At 39.0% G+C, this 17,913-nt stretch overlaps 1 protein-coding gene across 1 annotated transcript in view; it reads right to left on the bottom strand.

Moving 5' to 3' along the window:
• The window catches only part of man1a2 (mannosidase, alpha, class 1A, member 2), a 170,929-nt gene that overhangs the window by 49,185 nt on the left and 103,831 nt on the right, over positions 1–17,913 (bottom strand). The window contains exon 6 of the mRNA XM_062061528.1: positions 6,924–7,004. Within this exon, the coding sequence (XP_061917512.1) occupies positions 6,924–7,004 (81 nt within the window). The remainder of the gene's footprint in view (positions 1–6,923; positions 7,005–17,913) is intronic.

Genomic DNA, 17,913 nt, shown 5'->3' with positions numbered 1-17,913 from the left:
ACAAAACTGACCTTCCTTTGAGCAGATTGAGTTTCTGGAGCATCACATTTGTGGGGTCAATTAAACGCTCAAAATGGCCAGAAAAAGAGAACTTTCATCTGAAACTCGACAGTCTATTCTTGTTCTTAGAAATGAAGGCTATTCCACAAAATTGTTTGGGGGACCCCAAACTTTTGAACGGTAGTGTATATATATATATATATTCTCATCAGGGGCAGCAGAACCCTGATGAGAATGCAGATGTTGGCGTTTATAACATTTTATAAAATCCCCTGACGAGCAAGGAAACCTGCGAAACAGGCTTGTAGGGATGATATAGCCTCTGTGTTGTTTCCTGACCTAACGTATATTCCGCTCTACCCCGATATTGAGCACTGTATTGACACACAATTGAGGGACAGCGGAGTTCATGCTCCTTCAGCTTCGTTTCCAGTGTTCGATTCAAGAACTCCTTAATTCCACACTCCATCCAGCTGTATAATCACTCGCCATACAGCAATAGATGATATCTGTCTATTACCTGACCGCTTCTATGTTAGCTACCTGTCTTTGTTTATAATGTATATTTTCTGCTGGATCTACTCTCTATTTTATGCCGCAGCTGTTACATATACTGTAATATTGTACATGGTAATTGTTATATATTGTATATATGATACAAACATATAATATAATATATCAGTATATATCCTATACTGTACATATAATATGTAAATATTACGTATATATGTTATATTTTATATTGCTTTTAGTCTATTTTATACCTGCATTGTCCTTTCCATCTTTTCCATCATTTGTAACTGAGCTACTGTGTGGAACAATTTCCCTTGTGGATCATTAAAGTTTGTCTAAGTCTATGAACCACAGAAACCTCAACTATATATATGTATATTTATTTAATTTTTTCTTAATAAGAATCCATTTTTTATTTAAATGTTTTTCTCCATGCAGTCAGAGGGAGCTTTCCTAACCTGTAACCTGTTTTGATAAAATTTTATTCAAATGATTATACTAAATAATACATTGCAAGAATCGGTTTGAATCGAGAATTGTGATGAATCAAGAATTGACTCTGAATCGAATCGTTACCCCAGGAATAGGAATTGAATCCAATTGTTAGGTGCCCAAAAATTCACACCACTATAATTTACAGACCACTCCGGTCCGTTTTTTAAACATCCAAAAAACTGCCATACTGTCCATGTGACTTTTCCTCTTTCATCCACAATTGTTTTAATTTTGACTTTTTCTTCTCACTCCATGCATATAATCAACCAAACTTGATGGTTGATACTAATTTATGGATTTTTTTTCACCATAAAAAAAATATATGGTTAAAAAAACCAAAAAAAACCCAGTGTGTTTTAATGTCTGTGGTATGGCAACATCTTTTAGACAAATTTGCTCACTGCAGGTGCTACAGTTTCTTTCCATGTAGAGCTTTCAACAACTGGAAGTACAAGTGCCGTTTCGTCTTCTAGCCGTCCATAGCGTAACTACTCATATGGATTCTTCATTCTTCAACGTTTCTACGTTTTACAATATAACTAAAACAATTCTTACTTACTGAACCGTTCCATGTGTGATGTCTGTAGGAGTGTTTTCATGCATATTTGTACCTAGTATAATAATCAATAATCAAACTAGCGTCGTTAGCATGAGCTAATATGCTAACATGTTAACAAGTGTCTGTGTTAGTATTATTAACTTACAATGGCATTCTTTTTATATAGTTTGAGTTTCACAAATTTACCAAAACGTCACTGTGGAGTTATTGAGTCTGTTTAGCTCATGGGTACCTTAAAGCTTTTCCACTGGGCAGCACACTGGAAAATGAAAGAATGCGTTGGGGCCATTTTGATATGTGACACGGGCTTCAAAGAAAATAAGCTGGGGTGCCGCTAATGGTCACCGTTTATTTTCGAAAGTAGCTTTTAAATGGATGATGAGGAAGTGACTGGAGCTGACCTGGGCAAGTGTTGTCAATTCACCTCAATTTTGGTTCAAGGTCTCAGTTAAGGCTGAAACGACACGTCGACATAGTCGACGTCATCGGTTACGTAAATACGTCGACGCCGTTTTTGTGCGTCGACGCGTCGCATATTTACGTCACACTACCGTCATGGCGGACCGCAAAGCAGACAATCAAAGCAGACGGTGCGAGCGAGGGGGAAAAAGCACGCCAAAAGTGGTCAAAAGTGTGGGAGTATTTCAATACACGGCCTAATAATGTTGTTGTATGCACGCTGTGTCGAGCGGAAATGGCCTATCATAGCAGCACAACGGCTACGAACGAACATTTGAAAAGAAAATCATCAACTAGTCAATCGTCCGCGTGAGCATACGTTGTCATCATTACACAAAAACATGAATGTGTCATTTGTATCTGCTAGGGGTGTAACGGTACGTGTTTTGTATTGAACCGTTTCGGTACGGGGCTTTCGGTTCGGTACGGGGGTGTACCGAACAAGTTTCTAAGCTAAAGCTAACTTTAGCTGCTAAAGTCTTAACAAGCTGCTTTGCTCCTTCTGCTTCTGTCTCAGCACGCAGCATTGTCCCACCCACACAACCATCTGATTGGTACACACGAAGCATTATCAGCCAATCAGCAGTGCGTATTCAAAACGTTAGCAGCCAATCAGCAGTGCGTATTCAGAGCGCATGTAGTCAGCGCTTCAGCGTGGAGCAGATAGGTGTTTAGCAGGTGAGCATCAGGCAGCGGACTCTCCCCAAATGATAATAAACACTTCCCAGTCAACTACTAGTAACATCACTATGAGCCCGTTGACCTTCTAGAAACTTAAACTGCAGCTCAGCTCACTCGCAGTCCTGGCTTGAGGTGAAGGCTAATTACCTCTCAGTTCCAGCCACATCGACCCCTTCTGAGCGCCTATTTTCAGCTGCTGGGAATATTGTAAACAAGAAAAGAACCAGAGCATGTAAACATGCTAACCTTTCTTCATTACAACTGTTAGTCACTCACTGGAATGAGTAGAATTGGTTATTGTGTACTGTGTTGGACTGGATGTTTATTTTGCACATTTTAAAAGCAATACTTAATGTTTACAGTGCTCCAGAATATTTAGATTGGCACTTTTTTGTATTGGATGTTTATCTTTATTTTTGCACATTTGAGCAAATAAGCAATACTTTCACTTTTGTTGAAATGTTTACACTGTTGTTACAGAATATTTCGTTTTGCACTTTTTTGTATTGGATGTTTATCTTTATTTTTGCACATTTTAAAGCAAAATAAGCAATACTTTTACTTTTGAAATGCTTATACTATTGCAGAATATTAAGATTTGCACTTGATGTTGACTTTTATATTTGCACATTAAAAAGCAAATAAGCTACTTTCAATTTTGTTAAATGTTAAAAGTTTTAAATGTTTACATTGTTACAGAATATTTAGTCATGTTGTTGTCAATGTTGACTGAGTGGCCAAACTTCTTTTTTTTGTAAATAAAAGCCATGCCTTTTGAAAAAATTGGCCTACATTTATTTTTTCATCCTCATTTTGAATAAAAAAATAATCGGTAAAAGGAAAAATAATCTATAGATTAATCGAAAAAATAATCTATAGATTAACCGATTAATCGAAAAAATAATCAATAGATTAATCGATAGAAAAATAATCGTTAGCTGCAGCCTTAGTCTCAGTCATTAAAATGTTAAAAAGTACCGTATTTTTCGTATTATGAGTCGCAGTTTTTTTCATAGTTTGGCCGTGGGTGCGACGTATACTCCGGAGCGACTTATGTGAGAAATTATTAACACATTACCGTAAAATATCAAATAATATTATTTATCTTATTCGCGTAAGAGACGAAGCAAATGGCAGCAATCGTCACACACACGTCAGCAATCGTCACTCACACGTCAACCAATAAGAATTTGGCGGGGGAGGGTCATGGCTGAAGTGCATTGTGGGTCATGGGATGCTAACTGCTATATGCTGTATGCTACTGCCGTAGCTATTAAAATGGATCACATCAACATTGGCAGTAACTTATAAAAACTGAGAAGTGCTGAACTAAAATGGCACCGAAAAGGAAATCATATACTGCAGATTACAAGCTGGACGTAGTGAAATATGCAGCAGAGAACGGCAATCGAGCAGCAGAAAGAAAGGACATACCAGAGGCGACACCGGGGAGGAAGATTTCATGGGATTTAGCGATCGGGAGTGACAGATTGTTTGGTAAACGTATAGCATGTTCTATATGTTATAGTTATTTGAATGACTCTTACCAAAATATGTTACGTTAACACACCAGGCACGTTCTCAGTTGGTTATTTATGCCTCATATAACGTACACTTATTCAGCCTGTTGTTCACTATTCTTTATTTATTTTAAATTGCCTTTCAAATGTCTATTCTTGGTGTTGGATTTTATCGAATAAATTTCCCCCAAAAAGGCGACTTATACTCCAGTGCGACGTATATATGTTTTTTTCCTTCTTTATTGTGCATTTTCGGCCGGTGCGACGTATACTCCGGAGCGACTTATAGTCCGAAAAATACGGTAGTCACATATTGATGTTTTTTTTTTTTACTTTCAACGCCTAAATATCTATAGATCAACTTCAGATCTATACATTTTGCGTTGTTTTTTTTGGTTTGTTTTAAGCCGTTTTTGTCAAAACCCCTATAAGGACAATACAAAATATGCAATATTTTCTCCCCAAAAATGTTAAAAGTGGAATATTTCATGTGAAGTAATTCAACAATCGTGACAACGTTGATTTTGGTAAATTTAATTTTTTTTTAAATGGCAGTTTGAAATAAGTTCTCAAGGATCCAAAAGGCCCCCACTCATAATGGTGTTAAAAAATAGGCCAGATAATAATGTTATTTTTATTTTCAGGGCTTAAATCTGTAGATTTTCTTCAGATCTATGCATCAATTTGTATTATTCTTTGAACATTTACTACTTGTATGTATTTCCCCATTCACTACACTATATTTGTTTTACAATAATAAACTTTTTTTTCTTCCCGACATGTTGTAGTTCGAGTACCGATTGATTGACAGAAATAACCAATCCCAGACCAATCCATAAATTATTGTGCCTAAATCTAGCCAACCAAAGAAGGCACCACGCAATGTAAACCAATCAGAAGCAACGTAAGGCGGGTCTTTGCGTCTCTCTCTTTCACACACCTCAGTGTTGTCAACTTGGCGACTTTCTCGCTAAATCAGGGGTGTCCAAACTTTTTCCACTGAGGGCCGCACACTGAAAAATCAAAGCACGCGGGGGCCATTTTGATATTTTTTCATTTTCAAAACCAACACAATATACACTTCTGTTTTTTTTTAACCTTTGGGGCTCCCTCAAGTTAGGTCTGAGGGACCCAGAAGGGTTTCAGTCTTAAAAGGTTAAAAATAAGTCATATATTATTTTTTTTATTAAACGCTTGAATCTCTAATTCAACTTCAGGTGAATATATATATTTTTTATTTTTATTTATGTATTTATTTTATTTTTATTTTTTTGTAAAAACCCTATTTTTGGGGGTAAAAATACAAAATATACAATATTTTTCCCAAAAAGATTTTCAAAGTGGAATATTTGAAGTGAAGTAATTGGATCCCTAAATAGGTCAATAATCCATAGCAAAATTGATTTGAATTTATTCTTTTTTTTTCTTTTTTTTTTTTAGCAAAGACAGGTGTTTTTAATTCCACTAAAATTCTTGGGGATCTAAAAGTGCCCCACTCATAAAAAGGTCATGCTTTTTTATTTTTTACATTCAACACTTAAATCTCTATATCAGCTTCAGATAATCTATAGTGTAATTAGTTTAGTATATTTGTAATAACAATCGATATAATAAATTAATATAATTAGCATTAGTATATAATTAATATGTATTTTTTTAAATAATTTTCATATTTTTCATGTTTTTTTGTTTGTTGTATTTATGTCCTTTTTGTCCTTGAATCAGTCAATAATTCATAGCAACATTGATTTTGATTCACTATTTTTTGAGAAATTATCTAAAAAAATGGTGTTATTAGAGTCAACAATGCAACTTTTTCTCGTTGCATCTCACCTATTTGCTCTTTTATTCTACTTTTTAATGTTTTTTTAAACATTTTTTTAGTATTTTTAGAATGATGTGCCGCGGGCCGGTAAAACATTAGCTGCGGGCCGGAAATGGCCCCCGGGCCACACTTTGGACACCCCTGCGCTAAATCAACTCCCCTTACTGACTTTCTTTCTCAAAAGTCACTAGCGACAAATCTAGTGACTTTTTTGGATGTTTTGGAAACAGTTATCGGCCCAGGCCTAAAATCAGCCAAAACTAATGTAAAGTATCAAACAATAGAAGAACAAGTAATTATTACATTTGAACACAGGTGTGGATAGAACATGTTAAAACAGAAAGTAAGCAGATATTAACAGTAAATGAACAAGTAGATTAATAATCCATCATAATGTTGATAAAATAATAGAATGACAAATGACACAATATGTTACTGCATACGTCAGCAGAAAATTAGAAGCCTTTGTTTACTTATTAAAAGACAAGTTGTCTAGTATGTTTTAGTATATTTTATTTAATGCATACATTCTTACTTGATTGCGATAAGAAACGTATCGTTAATGTATCGTAAGTTTTTAATGACATTTTGTTCTGGTCCCCTTTATTTTGAAAAGTATCGAAATACAATTTGGTACCGGTACCAAAATACTGGTGTCGGGACAACCCTAGTCCGCATACAGTTCAGGTTGCATTCACATTAAACATTGCATTATTTTGTATCATGAACGGCAACTAAAAAGATTGGATTTGACAAAAAAAAAATCCAACTCAGCCCTCTAGTGGCCGTTTATCAGCATGTAAAGGAGGAATATTATCACAGTATGGTTGACAACGATACCAGTTCTGCTCTTGTAGTTGTGAGTACTGACCTCCTGCCCCGACAGGTAGTACGCCGCCAGCAAGCCTCCGATGAAGCGGATGTTGACCTCAAACACGGACACCTCGGCATTCTGGGAAAACAGAAAAACACAATGCAAGTCATTCGAGATCAGGGGTTCTTAAGCTTTTTCCACCCGGTGGCCCAACTTTTCCACTACAGAGGAACCCGGGGCCTTGTCAAATATTCGTACCGAATTAGTAAACTTACTCTTAATCGTGTTTCAATAAAGATATCTAACCTACTTACAGTTTATCGGAATAAACCTTGTCAAATGAGATGCAAGCGTGTGTTCATCACAAAGATTATTTTCAGGAGGATGACCAAAAAATAATACAATATGTAAATATAAAAACAGTCCCACTGTTATTTGTACAGTAAAATACTGCTAACTGATCTGCATGTTTTTGTTGTTGTTGTTTTTACAGTGAATTACTGTAAATGTAAAAACAGTATCACAGTAAAAAAAAAAAAAAAGACAGCTAAGTTGGCAGAATTTTACTGCAAAAAAACTGTGGTTCTGTTTTTCCATTTTCAATAATACGTGCGGTAAAAAATACCATAAAATTTATGGTGAAAAAAAAAAAGTAAATGCAATAAAGCGGTATTACCGTTTTTTTTAATGGTAAAAAATGGCACTTAAGTTGGCAGAATTTTACTGTACAAAAACTGGTTCTGTTTTACCAATTACAGTAAAACTTTAAACTGTAAATGTAAAAACGTTACCACAGTTTTTTAACGGTAAAAAAAAAAAAAAAAAGGCAGCTAAGTTAGCAGAAGTTTACCGTTAAAAAAAAGGTGGTTCTGTTATTACATTTTTAGTAATAGGTGGTAAAAAAAAAACACAAATTTATGGGGGAAAAAAACTGTAAATGAAAAAAAACAAAAAAACGTACCACCGGGTTTTTTTAACGATTAAAAAAATGACATTTAAGTTGGCAGAATTTTACTGTAAAAAAAACCTGTGGTTCTGTTTTTACATTTACATAAATATGCGCTAAAAACCCCCCAAAACAGTCAAATCTATAGTAAAAAACGGAATGGAAAAAAACGGTACCACAGGTTTTTTTTACGATATAAAAAGGCAGATGAGTTGGCAGGATTTTACCGTAAAAAAATGTGGTTTGGTTTTTCCATTTATATTAATACGTAGTTAAAAAAAACAACTGTTTTTTTTAAAAGGTAAAAAAAAAACGGCAGCTTCGACGCCAGACTTTCACTGTAAAATATATTGTAATTAAAGGGACACGCGGTATAAAATGGATGGATGGATGCTTCACAGCACAGTTTGACGTATAACTGATAATATAACATTTGTGCATTATTACCGTAAATTCTGGACTACAAGCCGCTGCTTTTTTCCAACACTTTGAACCCTGCGGCTTATAAAGCGGTGCGGCTAAATTATGGATTTTTCTTTCCTGATAGCAATAATGTAAATAGTTTTGATTAAACATAAGTAAAGACACTGAAAAGGTGTGTTATTGTTCGGCGCCATCTTTTGGATGGGTTCACTCATTGAAGCTGCTGCAGCGCCCTTCTGTTTAGACTGAGCTTTCAACTGGAAGTAGAAGTGCCGTTCCGTCTTCTAAGTCGTCTGTAACGTTCTACTCTAATGGATTCTTCATTTATCACTCCAAGCAACGTTTGCAAGTTTTATAGCATAACTAAAACAATTATTAGTTACTAAACCGTTCCATGTGTGATGTCTGTAGGAATGTTTTCACGAATATTTGTACGTGCTATCGTAATGTAATGAAACTAGCGTTGTTAGCATTAGCTAAAATGCTAACACGTTTACGAGTATCTGTGTTAGTATTATTAACTTACAATGGCATTCTTGTTGTATTTCAGTTTCACAAATTCCTCAGTAAATTCACCAAAACGACATTGTGGAGTTATTGAGTCTGTTTAGCTGATTGAAGAGCTAGCTTGCGTAGCTAGTGGGTTCATGACGATGACTTTTGTTTTGTTTGATCTGCCGTTTTACTGCCGTGTTACAGACACCGTTTGGAAACAATTAAGTTACGGTATGTAAATAAACATTTACATCGAAAATTATCGGTATCGGTTTCAACCTCCCGATTTTCCCGGGAGACTCCCGAATTTCAGTGCCCCTCCCGAAAATCTCTCGGGGCAACCATTCTCCTGATTTCCACCCGGACAACATTATTGGGGGCGTGCCTTAAAGGCACTGCCTTTAGCGTCCTCTACAACCTGCCGTCACATCCGCTTTTCCTCCATACTAACAGCGTGCCGGCCCAGTCACGTAATATATGCGGCTTATACACACACGCATAAGTGAATGCAAGGCATACTTGATCAACAGCCATACAGGTCACACTGAGGGTGACCGCATAAACAACTTTAACACTATTGCAAATATGCGCCACACTGTGAACCCACACCAAACAAGAATGACAAACACATCGCGGGAGAACATCCGCACCGTAACACAACATAAACACAACAGAACAAATACCCAGAACCCATTGCAGCACTAACTCTTCCGCGACGCTACAATATACACCCCCCGCTACCACCAAACCCCGCCCCCCCATCTCCCGAAGTTCTCAAGGTTGGCAAGTATGCTCTAGTATACTCTGGACTGAAGCTGTGTGCCTTCATTGTTTTTGTAGCTGTTGTTTTGAGGCATGTTTAAAAAAAATTAAAAAATAATGCACTTTGTGAAAGTCAAAGTATAGTATTTCCCATAGTTGTAGTGGGTATTAGGATTATCTCAGGGAGAGCATGTCCCAAATTCCAAGCTGTTGTTTTGAGGCATGTTAAAAAAAATAATGCACTTTGTGACATCAATAATAAATATGGCAGTGCCAGGTTGGCACTTTTTTCCATAACTGGAGTTGAAGTTGTTGTTTTATTTTGGAAAACCTTGTTTTTGATTGATTGATTGAAACTTGTATTAGTAGATTGCACAGTACAGTACATATTCCGTACAATTGACCACTAAATGGTAACACACCAATACGTTTTTCAACTTGTTTAAGTCGGGGTCCACGTTAATCAATTAATGGCAAAGTTACATTGTTTAATGCATCCAGCGGGGCATCACAACAAAATTAGGCATAATAATGTGTCGATTCCACGACTGTATATATCGGTATCAGTTGATATCGGAATCGGTAATTCAGAGTTGGACAATGTCGTAATATCGGATAATGGCAAAAAAGCCATTATCAGACATCTCTAAATTAAATATAATAAATATTTATTAATAAATATATTAATATAATTATAATAATACATATATTATTAATACATTTAACAGGAAAAGATAAATACCGTATTTTCCGCACTATACGGCGCACCTAAAAACCTCAAATTTTCTCAAAAGCTGACAGTGCACCTTATAATCTGGTGCGCCTTATATATGGACCAATATTGAGCCACAACAGGTCTCGCAACTACGGTAACTACGCCGACTTCATTTTCCCCTGTAGAAGGAGAAGCGCGCGGTGCATGCTGGGATATATGACTGCGCGAGGCGTGCCGCTTCATTTCCATTTGTGTGTTTATGTAAAGACCCCAAAATGGCTCCTATTAAGGGACACGCTTTCAGGAAGGCAGGAATTGACACTGACTCCATTACTGAAGACTTCCGTCTCGTCGAAGACGTCATATATCCCAGCATGCACCAACTGTTTAATTCGGACACTGAAGAAGAAGAATTCGAGGGATTCTGCACTATTTCGAGTGTTACTATATTGTGATTGCACTAATGTTTGATTTACCGTAACAGTATCAGACTGTTTTGTACGCGTTTATTGAATGGAGGAAAAGTTCCCCTCCAGTATGTGATATAAATGTTGCACTACATGTTATACCTTGCTGTTGTTAAAAGATAAACGAAACACCACGTCACTGACTTTACCTCGGGGAAAATAATAAAACAGCTGTTTATTCATTTTGGGAGTGAACGGAGTTGTCAGAACGCTGGTTTGTAATCTATTAATAAAGTTTGACTGACCTATCTGACTGTTTTGTTGACATTCCCTTTAGCGCAGCTCTATCTAATGGATGCATAACGTAACCCCAGCCTCTACTGTAGCGTCTATTCCAGACCTGGGCATTCTGCGGCCCGTGGGCCGCATCCGGCCCTTTGTACGTCCCTGTCCGGCCCGCATGAGGCCAATCATAAATTACAAAATAAATTTTAAAAAAGTATCTATTTTGAGTGTGCAATACAACGGTGCTGCTTTTGTTTTGAAAAGCGTTATTTGTATTACTTCCGTGTGGACGTATGCTCGTGCGCGCAGCGGCAGTCACAAATGACAAAATAAATTAAAAAAAACATCAATGTCGTGCGTGCAATACAACTGTGCTGCTTTTATTTTGAAAAGTGTTATTTATGGGCGTATGTCCTGTGAGCACAGCGACAAGTGATGCCCGGTTATCCCCGAGACGCTAAAAAAAGAAAAGTTGATGACGAATAGCGTGTTTTCAACAAGACATGGACTGCCAAGTAAAAGTAAAGCCCCGTGCTTAATTTGTGGTACACAGGTTGCTGTGTTTAAAGAATATAGTGTAACGACCTGCTGAAGTTGATGTTGTCTTCTTGAGTTGCGTAAATGAGGAGTGAGGATGGACGTGCGTGTGGAAGGAACGAGATAAGTTGAGCTGTGTTAGTATAGGTTGCTCAATAAAAGTTTAAAAAGAGCGTCAGACTTGGTGTGCACTTCTTCTGGACGCTACAATTGGTGTCAGAAGTAAAACTTTGCGCATACTGCGCTGTTTGTGTGCTCAGCCGGGAGGTACGTGCCACGTGAGGAGCTCGCCGCAGAGAGAGAGAGAGAGAGAGAGAGAGAGAGAGAGAGAGAGAGAGAGAGAGAGAAATTCCGCCCTCAATGAAGACTCCCAGGTTTGATGGCAAGGCGAACTGGGAGGCATTTCATCCCACTTCTGACATCATTTGTAGCGTCCAGAAGAAGTGCACACCAAGTCTGACGCTCTTTTTAAACTTTTATTGAGCAACCTATACTAACACAGCTCAACTTATCTTGTTCTTTCCACACGCACATCTATCCTCACTCCTCATTTCCGCAACAGCAATGCTTCCTTCTTCTTCGCCAATCACCTTGCAGGCGTGCTACGTTCACAACAAAGAGGATGCAGGATAAAGTGACAGAAATTGAAATTTTTGCATTGTATTATACATCAGGAAGCATTGTGTAAGAAAGTGTTAAAAATAAAACCATCAAAAGCCATCTGCTTTTGTATAAAGATCAATTAGGTTAAATGAAAATATTATTATTATTATTATCTATCTTACGGTGTATAAAAAATAATTTAAGTAAAATTTAATTGAAATATTGTCGGTGTGGCCCTCCAGCAGTGCTCGGGTTGCTCATGCGGCCCCCGGTAAAAATTAATTGCCCACCCCTGGTCTATTCTATGCGCCTTATAATCCGGTGCGCCTTATATATGAACAAAGTTTTGAAATATGCCGTTCATTGAAGGTGCGCCTTATAATCCGGTGCGCCCTATAGTGCGGAAAATACGGTACTTATATTATGGGCGGGCCATATAAAATGATGTGGCGGCCTTGATTTTGACACCAGCCGTTCACCGTATAATAAATCGTACATGAATCAAATAGAATACTGTAAATTATAACGGGATGACCTCATTTCCCCTTTTAGTCACGTGTCACCTGAGTGTCACCATCGCAAATTTAATGGAGAAATCCTTCCTCTAATGCACATATGTCAGAGTCAAGGCCCGCGGGCCATATCCGGCCCGCGAGAAGGTTTTTTACGGCCCTTGGGATGATCTTGATTTATTATTAGAACCGGCCCGCAGACCGCAGATCTTTTTTTTTTTTTTTTTTTTTTTTTTTTTTTTAGACCGCAGATCTTTTACACGCACCAAGCGGATGCCGGTCCAAGGTTCCGAAAGGGGGCGAGCGGCCCGCCGGGACGCGCCTGCCGGCCGAAGGGCTGCAGCCCGGCCGTCAGTCGCGGAGCCCGCCGTGCCACGCGCGCCAAGGGGGCGGGCCGAAACCCGGCCCCGAGGCCCTGAGACTTCTGCTTTGTTTCCCCAAACCGCGCGTCACCGCCGGGCCCGCACCACCGTCGGGCTGCAGCCCGAGCGTCGGTGGCGGAACCCGTCATGTGCCGCGCGCGCCAAGCGGAGCGGGGGGGTCAAGCGGGCCGAAACCCGCAGGCCACCCCCTCACCACGAGGCCCTGAGACTTCTGCGTTTGACCCCTACACGCGGCCCGTCGGGACGCGCCCGCCGTCAAGCCACGAGGGCCAGCCGTCGGGTCGCGGAGCCCGCCGTGCCACGCGCGCCAAGGGGCGGGCCGAAACCAGCGGGGGGTTTCGGGCACCCAACTCGCCTCCCTCCCACGGAGGGAGGAGGGGGGTTTAATGTGAACATTACTGTGCAATCACATATTTAGAGTTTTTACTCAATTCAAGTTTAAAAGTTAAAGTTTAATATTTGTTTTCACTGCATGTTACTTCTCCTTAAACAAAGTGTTGTTTTTGATTTATAGATTTTTGCACTTTATTTTATTGTATTTCAATTTAATTATATTTTAAAAATATTTCAGTTGAGTGGATGATAGAAAATTGCTATTATTGTTTTTTTCTTTGAAGTAAATTTAGCCCACTTTTGCTAAAATAGAAAATATAGGCTACTGATGGTGCCTTGAATACCGGTTTCTTTCATTTAATGTTCATGTTATGGGGATTTTTATATAAAGGAAATTTGTCTTTTGTGTCTGTTGAAAATTAAAGATTACTGACAGAGCCATAAGAAAATATTGCTTTATTTATCTGATCATATTGGAATATATTTGTTAGGTTTTCAGTAGGTTCAATTAGGTTCACTAGACTATATGCGTCATTTAAAAATTTTTCAATGAACATTCGAACAGTCCGGCCCTCGGCTTGTAGCTAAATTTTTTATTTGGCCCTCCGTCCATTTGACTTTGACACCCCTGCTCTAATGGAACCAAAGCTGATTATAGCTGGAGGCTGTTAAAAGTGTGTGTGTGTGTCGAGGGAGGTGAGCCCCCAATTACCATGTTTGCAAAGCACAGCGAAACCTGAGCATAAACGCAACTAATTTGTCTGTTTATGACACGGCTGTTGCAGCAAACACGTCACCACGGCGCCGCGTCAGCATTTTGCCAAACAAGCCGTGGAAACTCCCGACACGGCCCAGGCGTCTCCGGGGGAACACAACGTTCCTCGTTTTACATCGATGGGCCTCTGGAGGGAAAGGTAAGCGGAGAACGGGCGCAATGAGCGAGACGGGGTGTGGCGTCTGGACTCTGCTTAGCTTGTCAGAGCTCTGACGCAGACGGGAGGAGAACACCTCACACATTGATCGCCGCGTCTCCGCTTACCCGGCGAGGAAACCGAATGCTTCTGCTGGGACAACACTTGTCCAGGTCAGCTCCAGTCACTTCCTCATCGTCCATTTAAAAGCTACTTTCGAAAATAAAGGGTGACCATTATCGGCCCCCCAGCTCATTTTCTTTAAAACCCGTGGCACAACCCTTAGCATTGTAACATTAGCATGCTAGCATTAACCTCGGCGTCAAATATTTTGTTGTTGGCTAATGCTACCTGTTAGCATTCTAACGATAGTACCCTAGCTTTGTTTTGCTCGCTTTGCTGGTATGCACCGCAGCGTCAAATATTTTGTTTGTTGACGAATGCTACCTGTTAGCATTCTAACGTTAGTTCGCTAGGTTTTTTTTTTGCTAGCTTTGCAGGTATGCACTTCAGCGTCAAATATTTCGTTTGTTGACGAATGCTACCTGTTAGCATTCTAACGTTAGTACGCTAGCTATTTTTGCTAAATTTGCAGGTTTGCACTTCGGCGTCAAATTTTTGTTGTTGACGAGTGCTACATGTTAGCATTTTAACGTTAGTACGCTAGCTTTTTTTGCTAACTTTGCAGGTATGCACTTCGGCGTCAAATTTTTGTTGTTGACGAGTGGTACCTGTTCTTTTTAGCAATTTTTTAAAACAAATTTGTCATGTACACACCTCAGAGTAATATATCTTAATATTTGATGCATGTTAACATGCTAATATTAGCATGCTAGATTTTTTATCTAATTTTTGAGCCAGATCTTTTGATATTTTACTAATGCTAACAGTGAGCATGCTACAGTATTGCTAAGTGCTAAACAAGATATACAAACTATCAACGTGATAAAACATTCACTTACTGTACAATGTCTGCTCTCAAGACTTGTGTTTTAAATGATACCTGTTAGCATGCTAACCTTAGCATTCTACCTTTTTTTCCCCACGCAATTTTTTAAAACAAATTTCTCATGTACACACCTCAGAGTAATATATTTTAATATTTGATGCATGTTATCATGCTAACATTAGCATGCTAGATTTGTATCTAATTTTTGAGCCAGATATTTTGATATTTCACTAATGCTAACAGTGAGCATGCTAGAGTTTTGCTAAGTGCTAAACAAGATATAAAAACTATCAACATAACAAAACAATCACTTACTGTACAATGTCTGCTCTCAATACTTGTGTTGTAAATGATACCTGTTAGCATGCTAACCTTAGCATTCCATCTTCTTTTTTTAAAACAAATTTCTCATGTACACACTTCAGAGTAATATATTTTAATATTTGATGCATGTTAACTTGCTAACATTAGCATGCTAGATTTTTATCTCACTTTTGAGCCAGATATTTTGGTATTTCACTAATGATAACTGTGAGCATGCTACAGTATTGCTAAATGCTAAACAAGATATACAAACTATCAACATGATAAAACATTCACTTACTGTACAATGTCTGCTCTCAAGGCTTGTGTTTTAAATGATACCTTTTACCATGCTAACCTTAGCATTCTATCTTTTTTTTTTAGCAATTTTTTAAAACAAATTTCTCATGTGCACACCCCAGAGTAATACATTTTAATATTTGACGCATGTTACAGTTAGCATGTTCACATTTTTCGATCCAGATATTTTAGTATTTCACTAATGCTAACTGTGCTCATGCTACAGTATTGTTAGCATGTTAGCAAAGCACTGAAAGCATGCTAGCTTTTTGGTGTACAAACGCTGGCATTTATAGGCAGGCCTGGTTCCGCCTCCCCGCAGCCACCTCAAGTTCAAACGGACTGGCACGCTGAGGCGGTTGCCATAGCGACCGGAAGCCGGGTAACCCCGCCTCCCACTCCCTCCTTGAGCGCGGAGAAAGCGGCGCGAAGCGACAGATGGCGGCTGCGACGTGCGTCTTTAAATGAAACAGTGCGGCAAAGTGGGGCGACAATAAAGGCCTTCAAAGGTTGTGAATAATGAAGCTGCTGCAAAGTGTGCAAACTGTGCAAATTGGAAAGAAGGAAAATTGATAACACTTTGTCCTTTTTTCTTTCCCTATTACAAGCTTGTTCATATATAGGTGTCTTTGCTTGGGCCCAGCGTGAGCACATTTGCTTTCATCGCCACTGCCTGAAAAGAAGGTGTTTTAAAACAGTGGTCCCCAACCACCGGGGACCACTAATAATAATAATGTGTTAATTCCACGACTGTATATATCGGTATCACTATGGACTGGACTTTCGCTGATGTGTTGGACTTTCACAATATTATGTCAGACCCACTCGACATCCATTGCTTTCGGTCTCCCCTAGAGGGGGGGGGGGGGGGGGGGGGGGGGGGGTTACCCACATATGCGGTCCTCTCCAAGGTTTCTCATAGTCATTCACATTGACGTCCCACTGGGGTGAGTTTTCCTTGCCCGTATGTGGGCTCTGTACCGAGGATGTCGTTGTGGCTTGTACAGCCCTTTGAGACACTTGTGATGTAGGGCTATATAAATAAACATTGATTGATTGATATCTGTACCGGTAATTAAGAGTTATACAATATCGAAAGATCGGTAAAAAAGCCATTATCGGACATCTCTAGTTATCACGTAATTTTTATTTATTTTTATTGACATCCAGCATCAGACATTCCTATCCATTACATCATACAAACCCCGTTTCCATATGAGTTGGGAAATTGTGTTAGATGTAAATATAAACGGAATACAATGATTTGCAAATCCTTTTCAACCCATATTCGATTGAATGCACGACAAAGACAAGATATTTCATGTTCAAACTCATAAACTTTTTTTTTTTTTTTGCAAATAATAATTAACTTAGAATTTCATGGCTGCAGCACGTGCCAAAGTAGTTGGGAAAGGGCATGTTCACCACTGTGTTACATGGCCTTTCCTTTTAACAACACTCAGTAAACGTTTGGGAACTGAGGAGACACATTTTTTAAGCTTCTCAGGTGGAATTCTTTCCCATTCTTGCTTGATGTACAGCTTAAGTTGTTCAACAGTCCGGGGGTCTCCGTTGTGGTATTTTAGGCTTCATAATGCGCCACACATTTTCAATGGGAGACAGGTCTGGACTACAGGCAGGCCAGTCTAGTACCCGCACTCTTTTACTATGAAGCCACGTTGATGTAACACGAGGCTTGGCATTGTCTTGCTGAAATAAGCAGGGGCGTCCATGGTAACGCTGCTTGGATGGCAACATATGTTGCTCCAAAACCTGTATGTACCTTTCAGCATTAATGGCGCCTTCACAGATGTGTAAGTTACCCATGTCTTGGGCACTAATACACCCCCATACCATCACAAATGCTGGCTTTTCAACTTTGCGCCTATAACAATCCGGATGGTTCTTTTCCTCTTTGGTCCGGAGGACACAACGTCCACAGATTCCAAAAACAATTTGAAATGTGGACTCGTCAGACCACAGAACACTTTTCCACTTTGTATCAGTCCATCTTAGATGAGCTCAGGCCCAGCGAAGCTGACGGCGTTTCTGGGTCTTGTTGATAAACGCTTTTCGCCTTGCATAGGAGAGTTTTAACTTGCACTTACAGATGTAGCGACCAACTGTAGTTACTGACAGTGGGTTTCTGAAGTGTTCCTGAGCCCATGTGGTGATATCCTTTA

Source organism: Entelurus aequoreus, linkage group LG10 (genome assembly GCF_033978785.1).
Source record: "Entelurus aequoreus isolate RoL-2023_Sb linkage group LG10, RoL_Eaeq_v1.1, whole genome shotgun sequence".
In the NCBI taxonomy this organism is placed as follows: Eukaryota; Metazoa; Chordata; class Actinopteri; order Syngnathiformes; family Syngnathidae; genus Entelurus; species Entelurus aequoreus.
This window is presented reverse-complemented; position numbering and strand designations above follow the sequence as displayed.